The 14077-nt window shown below is 42.5% G+C and overlaps 1 protein-coding gene across 5 annotated transcripts in view; it reads left to right on the top strand.

The window, feature by feature from the left end:
- Positions 1-14077, top strand: part of HHAT (hedgehog acyltransferase) — a 352540-nt gene that overhangs the window by 258411 nt on the left and 80052 nt on the right. For 4 of the 5 annotated variants that reach the window (XM_059146892.1, XM_059146893.1, XM_059146890.1 and 1 more), the window contains one exon: positions 8017-8218. The exons of the other annotated variant lie outside the window; for it this stretch is intronic. In XM_059146892.1, the coding sequence (XP_059002875.1) occupies positions 8017-8218 (202 nt within the window). The remainder of the gene's footprint in view (positions 1-8016; positions 8219-14077) is intronic. 5 annotated transcript variants of the gene reach the window in all.

Raw genomic sequence — 14077 nt, 5'->3', positions numbered from 1 at the left:
GAAAAATCAGATGGTGGCAGTGATGGCCAGGGGTCTTCCATGGTTAGGGGGATGGGTCCAGACTTGTGTAAAATGCAGTTCACTGACTAGAGTGGAAAACCCATTTTGCAGACTCAGAAGATGGAGTTTGTTGCATAGGAGGGAGGCAGTTGGAAAATGACTTTGAAAAGCCAGGTAGATAGGTTTTAATTTAGGATATACTGCCATGGGAATTCATTGTATGTAGGACCCCCTGAGGGTAAGGACTTGGCTACCATTGTCAGACTAAATGCTTCCCGAGGACACAGAAGTTGCCTTGTCCCTTCCTTAGCTGTTAATTTTTGTTTTGGTCTGCATGACCAACCCACTGGACTTTATGTGTGAGATACTATATTACTGTGGGAACACAGACGATATATCCATCAGGGCTGTGGGCCCTGCCTCTGTGGGGCCCTAGCACAGATGTCTCACAATCATTACACCGTAAACCCAGATGGAGATTGAAATGCCTCAGCTCTCGGGTAGGCATTTCTTTATGCACTTGTCTTCAGAACACTTTGTTCTAGAGACCCTTGAGGCATTGTACCAGCACAGCAACTTTTGAGTTGAGTTGTACAAGTTCATTTTGAAGTGAATATTTCCCTAACAGTCATGATAAATAAATAAGAAGGTTAGACCAGCAGGATGGCACTGGATAGGATGTGGGTAAGAGGCAGAAATCGAAAGGGAGCATAGGAGAGAAACAGTACAGTTGCTTAAGAGAGGAGTTGTGTGCCTGGGAGTGCCGTAATTTCGACCTCGGACTTGGGATCTGCCGATGAAGCAAAGGCTGGGAAATGTGTTAGGAGCAGAAGAGGATGGTGTCTTTCCCCTTAACCCTTTCCCTCTGACTGTGAGATGGGAAATCATACAGACCTACATCATGCAGACAGCTGGGTTTGCTCCTTCTCGTCTGACATTCCATACACCTCTCCTTTTCATCTGGTCTAGGGAAGTTTATAGATGCTTTTAGCATCCTCTTGGGAGGAAGGTGGGGAGACAGGCAGGCAGCCAGGAAATCTTGGTGGTTATTAAACTGAGGCTCAAGGACCTTTTTATTAGCGATTAGACTCCGCTCCGTGGCACTAAAGAGTATAAACTCCCGCTCTGTCTCCTCTGCTCAAATCTCTAAAGAATCTGTTTCATATTGTAAACACAATATGGGTTATTTATAACCCAAAATAGACACAGACCCCAGAGCAGAGGCTTCAGTGTGCTCCTAAGCCGAAGAAGGTTGAAACCCTGTGAAGGGAAGCAGTTGTGTACCCCCGTCTGTGGTTACCTCCGCCTGGGCCTTTCTTTCTCCCATGTGTGACCGGAAGTTACTTTGGAAGTATTGCGTGTTAAAGAGTTGTTTGTTTGTTTGTTTTTTAGTTCCAGTCTGTAGTCTGAGAGTTGTAGTGCTGCAGAGACTCTTGTATCACTGAGGATGGAACCTTCTGGAGCATTATCAGGCTGCTTTAAACTGGTTGAATGAGTAAACCTATAAAAGCACATTCTTGAGGCTCTGCCCACCCAGTAGTCCCCCATTATAAGGACAGGATTTGGTCAGATGGCTCTTGTATTCTCTAGGTATGAGGGAACCTGAGTGGAAGGCCAACAGTGATTGTAAGTGAGATGTTGGTGATGGACCAAGTTGTGGTTGGGGCTACTGTACCCTGACCCATCCACGTACCCTCTACAGGCCCCTCCACAGCCAGGATCAAATGTTTGGAGAACACCTGACCTCCATCTGGGCTTAGCCTAATCAACAGGTCCGCATGGGTGGGTGTTGAATCCATAGTAGACCCATGAACATTAAGCAGCTTGGTTCTGACGGTGGCTTATGTAAGGCTAATGGTTTTAAGTAAAGAACATCTCTGAGCAAGCAGTTCAGAGCTTTGGTGCCATCAAATGCTTATGGAAGATACAGGAATGGTATCTGATCATTATGATAATCTGATATTATGATAATGGCATTTTGTTTTTTCTTGAATGCAAGTGTGGTGCTGCTGGCTCATTATTAGTAACATACCTCCTCCTGTTCGTATGGAGTGTTGACATCTCCACACTCCTTACACATATATTGTCTCCTCTGATCTTCATAGCAGCTCATACCCAAAGAGGGTTTCAGTGCTTCTAGCATAGGATCAGTGTACACACTTAAGCTGAGTAGGTGTAATTGATGAGCTCAAGGTTACAGAGGTTGGTAAGTGGCAGAGCAGAACCAAGATCACATCTCCAGGTCTTAAGCACTGCCCTCCTGCTTGCCCTAGGCTTTGCTGATGTTGCTACTTGAGGAAGGCTGGGCTGAGCCATTCATCTTCTATCAGCCTCTTCTATGGTGAGGAAGATAGAGGTTTCGGGGAGCTAGAGTCTGGGTTTCAGTCTGTGAAGTTAGAACGAAATCTTTCTCCAGGATAGATGTCACAGGCTTGAGTTTATCAGCACAGTACCTCAACCCACTCAGCTACAGACTTTGTGGAATGAAAAGATTAATTAAAAAAAAAAATGTTGGCATCTAATTACATGAACCTGGAAGTTTAAATGTAGACTAAATATAGCCTGAGCTTAATCTCTATTTTATAAATTCCACAATGTTCTGTTGCCAAATAGGACATATCATTTTTAATAAGCAATTTTTCAGAGTTGCATACAAAACATACAGCCAGCATCTCTCAGTAAAAGAGCCGAGAATTAGCCCAGCTCAAAATGTGCCCTCTGCTTTGGACGTAGACCTCTTTAAGCCTTCTGTAGATGATAAAGTCTAGAGTTGTCCATTAACCAACTGCTGGTTTTTACTTATTAAAATTCCATTATGATCTGTACTAGACAGAGTGATTTCTTTACTGTGTGCATCTTCTTTTGAAAGCTTTTTATAAGCAGATCTGTAGCTTCCTTTGTGAGGTCTAAACACCAGCTGTTTGTCTACTACCCAAAGGATGGGGGTGGGCCTAGGTTGTGGGAGAGAGAACACAAATGTGGGCCAAGGTTAGAGCCAGGGTCAGTTCAGGGAGCTATTGCCTGTGACAGCTGGCCTTAGGAGAGCCTGGCCAGCTCTGCAAAGAACTCCTCCTAGGAGCTCCTCTTAGAGCCCAGGTGAAGCCAAGGTGAGGTCACCTCACCAACAATGTCTTGCCCTTCCCGCTACTAATGGCTCTTATCTTTACAAGCCTAGTACTTGTCATCTGTGAATTCTCCTGAGGTTAGGATAGGTTTAGTGGTTTGGAGCCACATGCTTTTGACCCTAATAGGAGAGGTAGGATTACAAAGTGTGGAGAGACTTCTACATCCTTCAAGTGTCTGTATTCTTTAGGAACAAGTGTCCTCTGAAGTTTCTCCCAGTAACCGGGGCAGGACCTTACAGTCTTCCCTTGGTTCCTGATTGCTTATAATAGGTCTGTGGCCATGGTGATAATTTATCACAACTTTAAAAGCTATTGGAGACTGTGAAAATTAGGTTGCTAGGTACATAAATACCGTTGACTAGGAACTATATAATAACACATGCATGCATCACACATCTAGTCCTTCCGTAAAGAAGTTTACAACTTAATTGAAATGACAGTATAATAGAGAAGACATTTTTTGGTGAATAACTGTTCAGTCAGTGGTACAGAGAGTAGGTGCTCTGGGTTAAACAGAAGAGTGGGCATATTCAAAAGAGACTTCTGGGAGGAGATAGAAAAGGGACAAAATTTTGTAGGCTGAACAGAAGTTGAAAAACCAGAGAGGTTGGAGGATGTGAACATGGTATGACCAAAGGCGTGGAGGTGTGAACTCCCCATTTGTTCAGGATTTCATGATTTACCAAGAGAACTAGTGGGAAATAAGGATAGAAAGAGATGGCAGAGCTGGAGTAGGATGGACCAGCCCTGCCAAGCACAAGGTAATTGAAGATTGGGACCCTGCAAGCCCACCTCACCTCCTTCTACCAGAGAGTAGAAACGAAGTCGTTCAGTATCCTCTGTCCCTCATCCTCTTACCTCAAGGGGGAGGGGGGCTAGGGATTAGGCCTCAGCAAAGAGTTTAAAGATATGTCAAGCTGGGAAGCTGTTGTGTAGTCTTGGGAAAAGGGAGTGTTACAGTTTTCAGATTAATGCTTTTGCCACGTGGATTTTCACGACCCCTCTCCCCAACTATAGGACATATTCCTGAGTTGTTTCTCATAGTGTATCTGTGAAAGAGCCACATATTTTCTTCTCCCTTCATGTATACCTACTCAGCAACTCCCCCAAACCTGCACCCGACCATTGACTTTTTGCCCCCCACTTCTTTTTTTTTTTTTAAAGATTTTATTTATTTATTTGACAGAAAGAGAGAGAGAGAGTAGGCAGAGCAGCAGGCAGAGAGAGAGGGGGAAGCAGGCTCCATGCTGATCAGAGAGCCTGATGTGGGGCTTGATCCCAGGACCCTGGGATCATGACCGAGCTGAAGGCAGAGGCTTAATCCACTGAGCCACCTAGACACCCCTACACCCCCCACTTCTTTGTAGTCAGATATCTGCAGGATGCCAGCTTGGTCAGGATAGCACGTATCCACTTGTGGGACAGAAGGAAACTAGTTAGTCTGTTTAAAACTTGAACTTATACCCCTGGACTTTTGGCCCCAATGTTCCTTAGCCCAAATGCCTTTGTAAATAATAAAAGATCTTTCTCCCCAGCAAGATTCCTTTCCGACAAAGGACATCTCTTCAGTTAACAAAATGCTGGTGAATGTTTTTGTGGAGACTGCTTTGAAGATTTGGTTAAATAAGAGGAACATACCACCAAGAAATGTTTCTATTAACAACAACAACAAAAAAAGGCAAAATAGGACCTAGGCCTACGGGTTCTGAAACCAGAACATTCTAGGTTCAGATTTCACCTCTTCTGTATAAAACAGGCCTAGTTACTAGTTCCTTGCTAGGTTGTTGTAATGATTAGAAATAGTGTACATAAAGCACCTAGCTCACGGACACTCCATAAAAGGTAGACGTTATTAATAACCTCTCCATTTTACAGAAGTTCCTCCTCCTGAGTTGGGGGTTTGCTATGTTGTGCTGGTTCCGTGAGGTGGTTTTAAATTAAGGCGGTGGCTGTGGATGGGTGCTAACTCCTTCAAGCAGCATTCTCTGCAAGCAGTGATCACATGAGGCCGCCTGGCAGGGGCAGGCCCTGTGCAGACTGAAGCTCACAGTCACTGACAGGAAAAATCTTTTTATTTTTTGCTTTGCGGGGAAGGCGGTGCTGAAAGCTTTCTTCCTTTGGGAAATCAATTTCACTGTGCAGAGGATCTCAGTGAGTGGGGTCATACTACTGCTTTCCTGTAAGAGAGACATTTCTGCTTTTATTAATCATGGAACTGACATGAGGTTGGTAGAATTTGTAAAAGAAAATAACTTGTTTACTCTCCTTTTTGACGCACCTCCTGTTTTCCAGAGGTTAAGAGTGAAGAAGGGATTTTTATCTTGCAGTCTGGAAGCCAGACCCTCCTCAGGTTTAAAATAAGCAGCCTCATGTCCTTGGAGACCTGCCGTATATGAATTTTAGGAATAAAGGAAATTCTTAGATTTTTGTTGGCTGTCATTTGGAAGGAAAAGTTACAAAGCCATAGTGCCAAGAGTCCCTAAAATAGCTGTGTGTGTAATTATGGGGCTAGACACTTCCTCATCACAAGCATGAGAACATGTCCTTCTTGGAGTTGAATCCAATATGAAGGACTGTTGGTGTGGATGGATGATGGGAGGCTTTTATTCTCCACTGGGTTTCCTGATGTATAGAGGGCTGCTCACCTTAACATAGTGAGATACAGTAAGTAAGAGGTCAACATGAAATAGTTATCTTGGGAGAGAGGAGTATTGGTATTAATATTACCTCTTTTTACAAAATTATTGGTAGTTTCTGTCAATAGCAGCCATTCCTCATTCTTTTGAAATTGGTTTGAACACCTGTTTCCCCTCTTCTGCTGCCTCTATACATACACACATACACATATATGTATGCATACATACCTATCAGGCATGCATATATATATATATATGCATGCAATATATGCTCATGTATGTGCCTGCAAGCTTCTTACACATAGCATTGTAGGAAGTGAAGTGCAGATTCATGGAGTACCATGATGGGGCAGCAGCTCCCTCCGTGCAGGTAGGAGTCTAGAGCAATTGTGGCCCATTTTTCGCTCCTGCGGAGGAGTGTTCGCACCACTAACCAAGCCTCCTCTAGGGGGCAGCAGAGCACCAACTAAAACTACTGTTACCCGGGGTTGTCAGGCTTTTCTGGCGCATTGTCTAGCCCTTCTAGGTCCATGATATAGCACCCACCTTCTCCCCTTGTCCCAGCAAAATTCATCCTCTTGGCCTTGCCAGGCTATGGTCCACTTGCCTCCATTCAGTCCCTGCCCCACGCTCAAGCTCTCCTGGTCTACTTTATAGTGTATCATCTAGCTTAATGCTGGGCCATGTTTGCACCTTGTCCTTTTTGGCTGGATCAGTGTTCCAGGTCTCCAGTTTTCCCAGAGTGCCAGAACTGCCCTGGAGGCCTACATAAATGCTTGATGGCAGCTGGAGGATCCTGTAATCTGTAGTGAGCACTTGATATGTGTTTGGGAATACAGTTGTCAGAATGGTCTTGTTTTTGCACAAGAGAAGGCATTTTATTTTCTTCACTTATTTCTGAAATGGCTACTTTCTCACGTGCGCTTTGGTTTTACATTGGAGGGTATGATGTGGTTGTGGTGGAAAGCATGAACTTTGGGGCCATAGTTGCAGGATGGCTCCTCTCCTTCCTGGTTGTGTGCCTTGCTCAAGTTAACTTCCTAGCCTCCGTTTTCTAGCCTACAAAAATGGGCCTTTTTAAGATGTTCGTATAATTTTATCTAAACTGGAGCACATTTGAGAGTGAAGGAGTATATTTAAAAATACCTATCCTGTAGTTTTTTGAAATATTTATTGACTGAGAAGTGGTTTTCATTTTTATTTTTTTTTGACTTCTCTGTAAAATTGTTCTATTCAAAAATGGTTTTCAAAATAAGATTTCCTACACAATATTAAAATAATATACAAATTGTATATTGTAAACTGACTGGCATACTGGAACAGCAGGTGTAAACCATGTGGTGCTTCAAAGAATCAAAGCACGTAATGTGTGTGAAGTGTGTAGTGCTGTGCCTGGGACACACTGTATATTCAGGAAAAGGAGATTTAATTTTCCTTCCTGGAAGAAGGTTGAACAAAAATGCACTCACCACAAATCAAAGACCTCTGGGTTTTTTTTTTTTTTTTAAAGGCTGCTTCCAGGAGGCTTTTCTCCTAGCTCTCTAGATTCTCCCAACCCAAGGTGTGAGTTTTGCCCAACCCTAGCTGGGAAATACCAATTAAAGTCCTGTTTCTGCGCAGTCCTAGAGCCGCCTCAGCGGTAGAGAGCAGCCCCCGGGGATGCTATGCATTCTGGGTAATAATTTGGCTGACCTGTGAGCACAGAGCTCTTCCCTTCACTTGCAAAGTCACTACTCCTTCTGGGCAACTTGCCTGGGAAGCCTGAGCAACGGGTCTTGGCACCCCTGTTCTGCATCCAGCTCCTGCTACTTAGATTGATTGCAACAATTGTGCTTAAATATTGGGCTTACCATAAACATAATAGTTTGAGCTGTAAAATCTATACCTGTCTTGAAGGTTGGTGTCCCCATGTAATTGGAAGCTTAATTGCCCTTCTGTGATTAGGCTTCCAGGGAAGGGCACACCCCTTTTAGAAACTAAATTCACCACCCCTCAGCCTGTCTCTTGTAAGTGCTATTTTGCTCTGGTAATGAGAGCTCTTGAGCCTGTGTGTTCATTTAACCTCAAGCCCCTCAGAACAGGGGCTTGTGTTTTTGCCCGTTGCTGGTGTGTGGGAGAATGCAGGGAGTACTCTGTGGCTTCCTGGATTTCCACATGGTCGCTAGCAATGTGTGACAGGAGAATCAAGGGCAGAAGCAGGTGGTAGCGAAGAGACAGCCCACTGCATGGCTCCTAACCGCCTCTTCTTTCTCTAGGTATGTGTACATTCCAGTGGGCGGGTCCCAGCACGGCCTCCTGGGGACACTGTTCTCCACCGCAGTGACGTTTGCCTTTGTGAGCTTCTGGCATGGTGGCTATGACTATCTCTGGTGCTGGGCGGCCCTCAACTGGCTGGGAGTCACCGTGGAGAATGCAGTCCAGAGACTTGTACAGACCCCATATGTCCGGGACAGCGTGGTGAGCAGGTGGTTGGGGACAGCTGAGCCAGGTGGACTGGCCACGGGGGGAAGGGGGTCATCAGATTCACCCCAACATGGGCCATTCTTGCCAGATGGGTTCAAAGAGTATGTGCCCAGAGGTAGCAGGGTTTTGTTTGTTTGTTTGTTGTTTTCTGTTTTACATAAGTGTTTCAAAGCAATGCATGCCTATTGCACAAAAATAAGAAAATTCACATAAGAGGAAAAGAAAAATACCTCTTTAACAAAAACTGTTACAAATATTCTAACTTTTTCTTTATATATATGCACACATGTATAACGTTTAACACAAATGCTGTTATTCTAGAGACATGGATATATGAGGACCACCTTTCTATGTCACCAAATCCATTTCTAACAACCCTTTTGACGGCCATGTAGAACTCCATTATGTGGCTATGCCATCATTGGTTTCGTCTCTGGCTCTTGGCAATTGTGTCATTCCAATTTTCTTTGCAGTTGTCAGTCAAAATGGAGATGAGTATCATAACCAGGATGAATTCTTATATGTAAAATTGCTAAGTAAAGGTTTTCCTCACCCCTTTCTGCCTTGCATACAGCTTCACTCTTCCTTAACTGCTCTACAGTCAAAGTGTACCAATTGACTTTCCTACCAACAATGTACAAGGATGCTCTTGCCAGTACTGAGTAGTGGTGGTGTTTTTAATCTTGGCTAATTTGATAGGTACTGTTACTGTAGCATAAAAAAACCCACACACACAGCTAAGTGCTTAAGACACATTCTGATTCCACAGGAAAATGATTTGGAAAATTAGGCATTTTATACACATAGGGTACACCAATGTTTTATCATGTAAAATTGATATGCAGTGTATTAGAATCTTGTAGGAAATTGTCAGTTCTTAATATGCAGCAGTATTCTGGTACCCCTGAAAAACGTGGCTAAGAAGAATATGCTGTCATCAGTGTTCACGGCAGGCAATAAAGCACAAGAAATTTACTGAGCAGTGATTAATGTGCCTAAACTCCCCCAGTATATGCAACTAAAGCAAATATATTTCAGAAGCCCAACACCACCCAATAGAATACATAGAATAGGAGACTAATCAGTTTTTTTCCTATAAAAATAGCCATAGTAAAAGTAGACAGTTATTTCAATAAAAACTGATACAAAGCACATAGCAAAGTAATACATCTGAAGGAATTTAAATATGCTCACGTATGTTTAAAGATAAACATTTTATTCAGTAGTAGTACCCAGCAATCAGCAGGAAAGAAATGTCAGTGAATCTCAATAGAAAATGGAATTTCAATGAGTCACAGCTATGTAACACAAAGAAAAACCACAAAAGGTGGTATCATCAAGGTTTCAATCTCCATCTTCCAAAGCCCGAAACCCAATTATCATCTGTGAAAGTCAGAGAATTCTTTTCAACCTAGGCTGAAGCCCTGTAACACATCTCCACGTTCCTTCATGAAGGGTCTAAAATTAACCTTGAACTTAATGTTAAGCACTGCTCTGTAGACTTTGAGCCGTGGCTTATGTTATTGACAAATATTAAAAATCTAAAATGTTAAAGGAATAACCCAAATTGTGCTATATGGCCTATGGCTTGTTAATTTTGGTTAAAAATTAAGACAGTGGGAACCCTACTGACAGGAAGCACGTGACTGCTCTGCTTCATCACACTCGGTCCAGGACCCTCATGTGTTTGACTCCTTTGAGCTCGCATCCACAGGTCACACACCTAAGTGTATAGTAATTTTAGAGTGTGCATTTTTTGGTGAGATGTATATCTTGTGTATTATTAATATGATATTTAGGGTACATATTTGTTGAGCAAGAACATATTTTGCAAAATGTATTTTTTTTTTAGATTTTATTTATTTATTTGACAGAGATCACAAGTAGGCAGAGAGAGAAAGGGGTAAGCAGGCTCCCCACGGAGCAGAGAGCCCAAGGTGGGGCTCAATCCCAGCACCCTGGGATCATCACCTGAGACTAAGGCAGAGGCTTTAACCCCTGAGCCACCCAGGCGTCCCGCGAAACCCATTTTATCATCTTCTATCTGGACAGCCTGGTAGTTGGCTGTGGCTATGCAGTTGAGGAGCTTCTTCAGTATGAGATCAGGATTCCATTACTGTTTATATCACCAGTGGTTAGCTCAGTGTCAGAGTTACCACAGTGTTAAGTCTGTGCACAATTGGGTTGATTCTTTTTAAAATTCAGTTAGCCAACATATAGCACATCATTAATTTCAGAGGTAGAGTTCAGTAATTCATCAGTTCCATGTAACACCCAGTGCTCATTGCATCATGTACCTCCTTAATGTCCATCACCCAGTTATCCCCCCCTACCCCCCCAGCACCCCTCAGTTTGTTTCCTAGAGTTAAGAGTCTCTCATTGTTTGTCTCCATTTCTGATTTTTTCCCATTCAGTTTTTCCTCCATTCCCCATGATTTTCTGTGCTATTTCTTCTATCCTACATGTGAGTGAAACCATATGATAATTGTCTTTCTCTGAGTGACTTATTTTGCTCAGCATAATACAATTGGGTTGATTCTTTAGTTGTTCTTCCACTTGTCCACCCAAAGAGTTTTCTTCCATTATTCTTTTTCTTATAGAGTTCGGCACAGATTCTGTTTTCCTTCAAAAACACAGGGCTGGCATTCCAAATATTGTGTAACCTTTTGAATAAACTGTTTCCCCACTTGGGTCACTCTCTTTCCCTCTCTTTTCATGAATCCATTTCCCATTCTTTCGTCTTAATCCAAATGAAGACTTAATATCTCTTTAGGACCTAATTTCCTCTGACATTATGATTGATAATAATGATGTTGAACATTTTTTCATGTGTCTATTGGCCATCTGTATGTCTTCCTTGGAGAGGTGGTCTATTCATATCTGTTTGCCCATATTTCGACTTGTGTTTTGGGTTTTGAGTTTGAGAAGTTTCTTTATAGATCTTGGATACCAGCCCTTTATCTGTAGTGTCATTTTGGTCACCTTGTAGGTGATCTCTTCTGTTGTACTTATCATAGGTACAATGAAATATTTTTGTACAATAACTTGTTTAATCCTTATCTCCTTCACTGAACTGTAAGCCTCATGAAGTCAGAGACCTGTATCCATGTATCAAAATGCCTGACACAGAGTATGTGTGTAGTAAATACTTGTTAAATGAATGAATGAATGTTTTCTGACTTCATTGAGGGGCAGTATAAGAGGAAGTAGGCCCATACAGCAGCATGAAGAATATAGATTGAATACTGGAAGAACTTCCTAAGGCTGAGGATTAGGAGTATTATACAGGGAGATTATTTTTTGTCTTAGCAGCATAGATAGTAATTGAACTAGTGATGGCAAAATGCTATTTTAATGCTCAGTAAACAAAAGATATATATAGGAAAGAAAGGGTTGGGGAGGAATTAGCCTATCTGATACCCGGCTGCTTTATGAGAGGGGGGATTATTGCTTGTGACTCACTGGGGCCCAGAGCTGTAGGAAGCTGACAAAAGGTACTTTCACAAAGCACCTGAACTGGGTGGATGGAGAGGAGTTACTGCTGAAGCTACACGCTTTTTCTCTATATAAGCACTCTCTCAAGGAGGGAGCTAGAATTTGTGTTCAGCATTGAAATCTTTTAATAAGTGGAAACATTTTGAAGCATCAGTAGAGTGACATTACTTCTTGCCAATTCTCAGTGTGCCCTCTTCTTTGAAGGAAGATACCTTCAGGCTGCTTCTCAGTCTTTCCTACAAAAGGAGAATCAACATCTCAAGCAGCTCACCGCCCCCCACCCTTATGCTCATTTCATTGAGTAATTTCAGTATGTCCTCCTCCCCGCGGCCCTTGTCTTCTCGTCTTTGCCCCAATAGTATCCTGCTGAGCTGATTAATATCCTCTCTGAAGCAGTAAAATTTCTATTTATAGACTTAATTGAGGAAAGGCGTCCCCAGTGATAATCAGGGAGGGTCAGTCTAATGGTTCTGGGAGGGAGCTGGTGTGTCAGAAGGAGCCCAAAGACCACAGATCTGTGATGATATCCATTCAGTTTATCTGCTGTATCGGTCAGTTTGACTTTGAAGATGTAGGTTCAGAAATCCCATGCGTTTGAGAGACCAGTCTATCTATCTATCTATCTATTTATTTATTTATTTAAGATCAGTCAATCTAAATTGATCAGTCAGTTGTAAGAATTATTGTCATGATCCAATTAATGCTTACTTAGTTCTCTGGAACACCAGCCCACCAATTAGCAGGATATACATTATCAGTTGGCCTCATAAGAAAAATTTTCACTTGAGGTCAGTGACACCAGCCTTGACTAACTCACTGAAGGATTACAAAGCAAACTTAGTCTAAGAAGAGTAGTTCTGTTTGATAATGACCCATGATCTTTTATTTCTCTAATACCTGGCTTGATTCAACAAATAGAGATCAAGTACTTATTGTAGAAGCCATTTTCTCAAGACTGGAAGGCTTCCTAGACTTGGCCATTTACTCAAAATCAGTCTGGTTCTTTGTCTCTTAATTTGCTCATTTCGGGAAAAAAAAAAAAAAACATTTTCTGTACCCTGTGGGAGACACACTTTAGAACTCTATGGAGCTCTAGTGAAAGACCTGTTCCCTTCCTCCAAATTTCTTTTCTTCTTCTTCTTCTTTTTTTTTTTTTTAAATTTTCTATCTCTTTCAGTCCTTCAATGCCTTTAGTGTACTAGTCTGTCATTTTGTAATGGTGGAGTCTATTATTAGTTCCCTCCAAGAACAAGTTATTTTGTGTGGCCTATCAGGATAGTCATCTTTGCGGTATCTGCTTTGGAATAAAGAAGCAAAAAACAAAACAAACAAACAAAAAAAAACCCCCAAGAACAAAAAAATATGATATGAGAGGTTTTCTCTAGGAAGAGCTAAGTGATCTATATTAAACATCGTAAATACCAGTTGGCCTAGCCTTCCCTGGCATTGCTCAGAAGAAAGGTCTGGGATAGAGATAGACATTGGGAGCATATAGTTGGTATTTCGGAACCTGAAAAATGTTTGAGACTTTCCAGAGAGAGTGCAGAAAAAGAGCAAGAAGTGGAGGCCTGGGCCTGAACCTGAGGAACATCAAGATTTGAAACTTGGGTGGAGGAGAAGGGGCCAGAAGGTGGAGGAAAATCTAGAGGGTAATTTCACAGAAACGAAGAGAAAGAGGGTATTTCATAGAAGGGGTCATCAATGATGGTGACGCCATTAAAGGATAAAGTAACGTGAAGTTAAAGATGGTTATGTCTCCAGGCCAGGGTACTGACAGTGGGAGAAAGGAACTGTGAGGCATTTTGCCGGTGCCATAGGAGGTCATGGTCCAGCTGGAGATGCAAGATGTGTGCCCAACAGTTGAAGACCAGAGTAAGGCATTATGGGCAGAGAGCAGGATGAGTGATGGAGCAGCTGATGTTTATGAGGTGCAATGGTCAGTGAGAGCTAAGCTTTTAAGAATGGTTCATTTAAAGAGCTGGGGCATGAGTAGGACTCTGAAGAATTCAGAGTGGGGCTTGGATAGGTCTGTAGAGAGAAGATAGGCATTCCAGATTCAGGAGCCTAGGACCCATAGAGCCTAAAGTCAGGAATAGGGTTGCCATGGAAGTGAGGAGGCAGACATGGCCGATGAGGGGTTATCATTCAGGAGGAAAGAGGAAAGGAAGCTAGAGAAGCCAAATGGTTTCCCATATAAAGGGATTTGAATGCCAAACTTAGAAATATAGAAATGCGAACCACTTAACCAAACAGGAGAGCATTAAATTAACGTATTAATCCCACACGTCAAATTAGCCTGTTGTGCCAGCTTGTTAGCACTCACCCAGGCATCTCCATCTGGAAAAAGCAATGCATGTT

This window comes from Mustela lutreola, chromosome 14, assembly GCF_030435805.1.
Source record: "Mustela lutreola isolate mMusLut2 chromosome 14, mMusLut2.pri, whole genome shotgun sequence".
Lineage (NCBI taxonomy): Eukaryota > Metazoa > Chordata > Mammalia > Carnivora > Mustelidae > Mustela > Mustela lutreola.
This window is presented reverse-complemented; position numbering and strand designations above follow the sequence as displayed.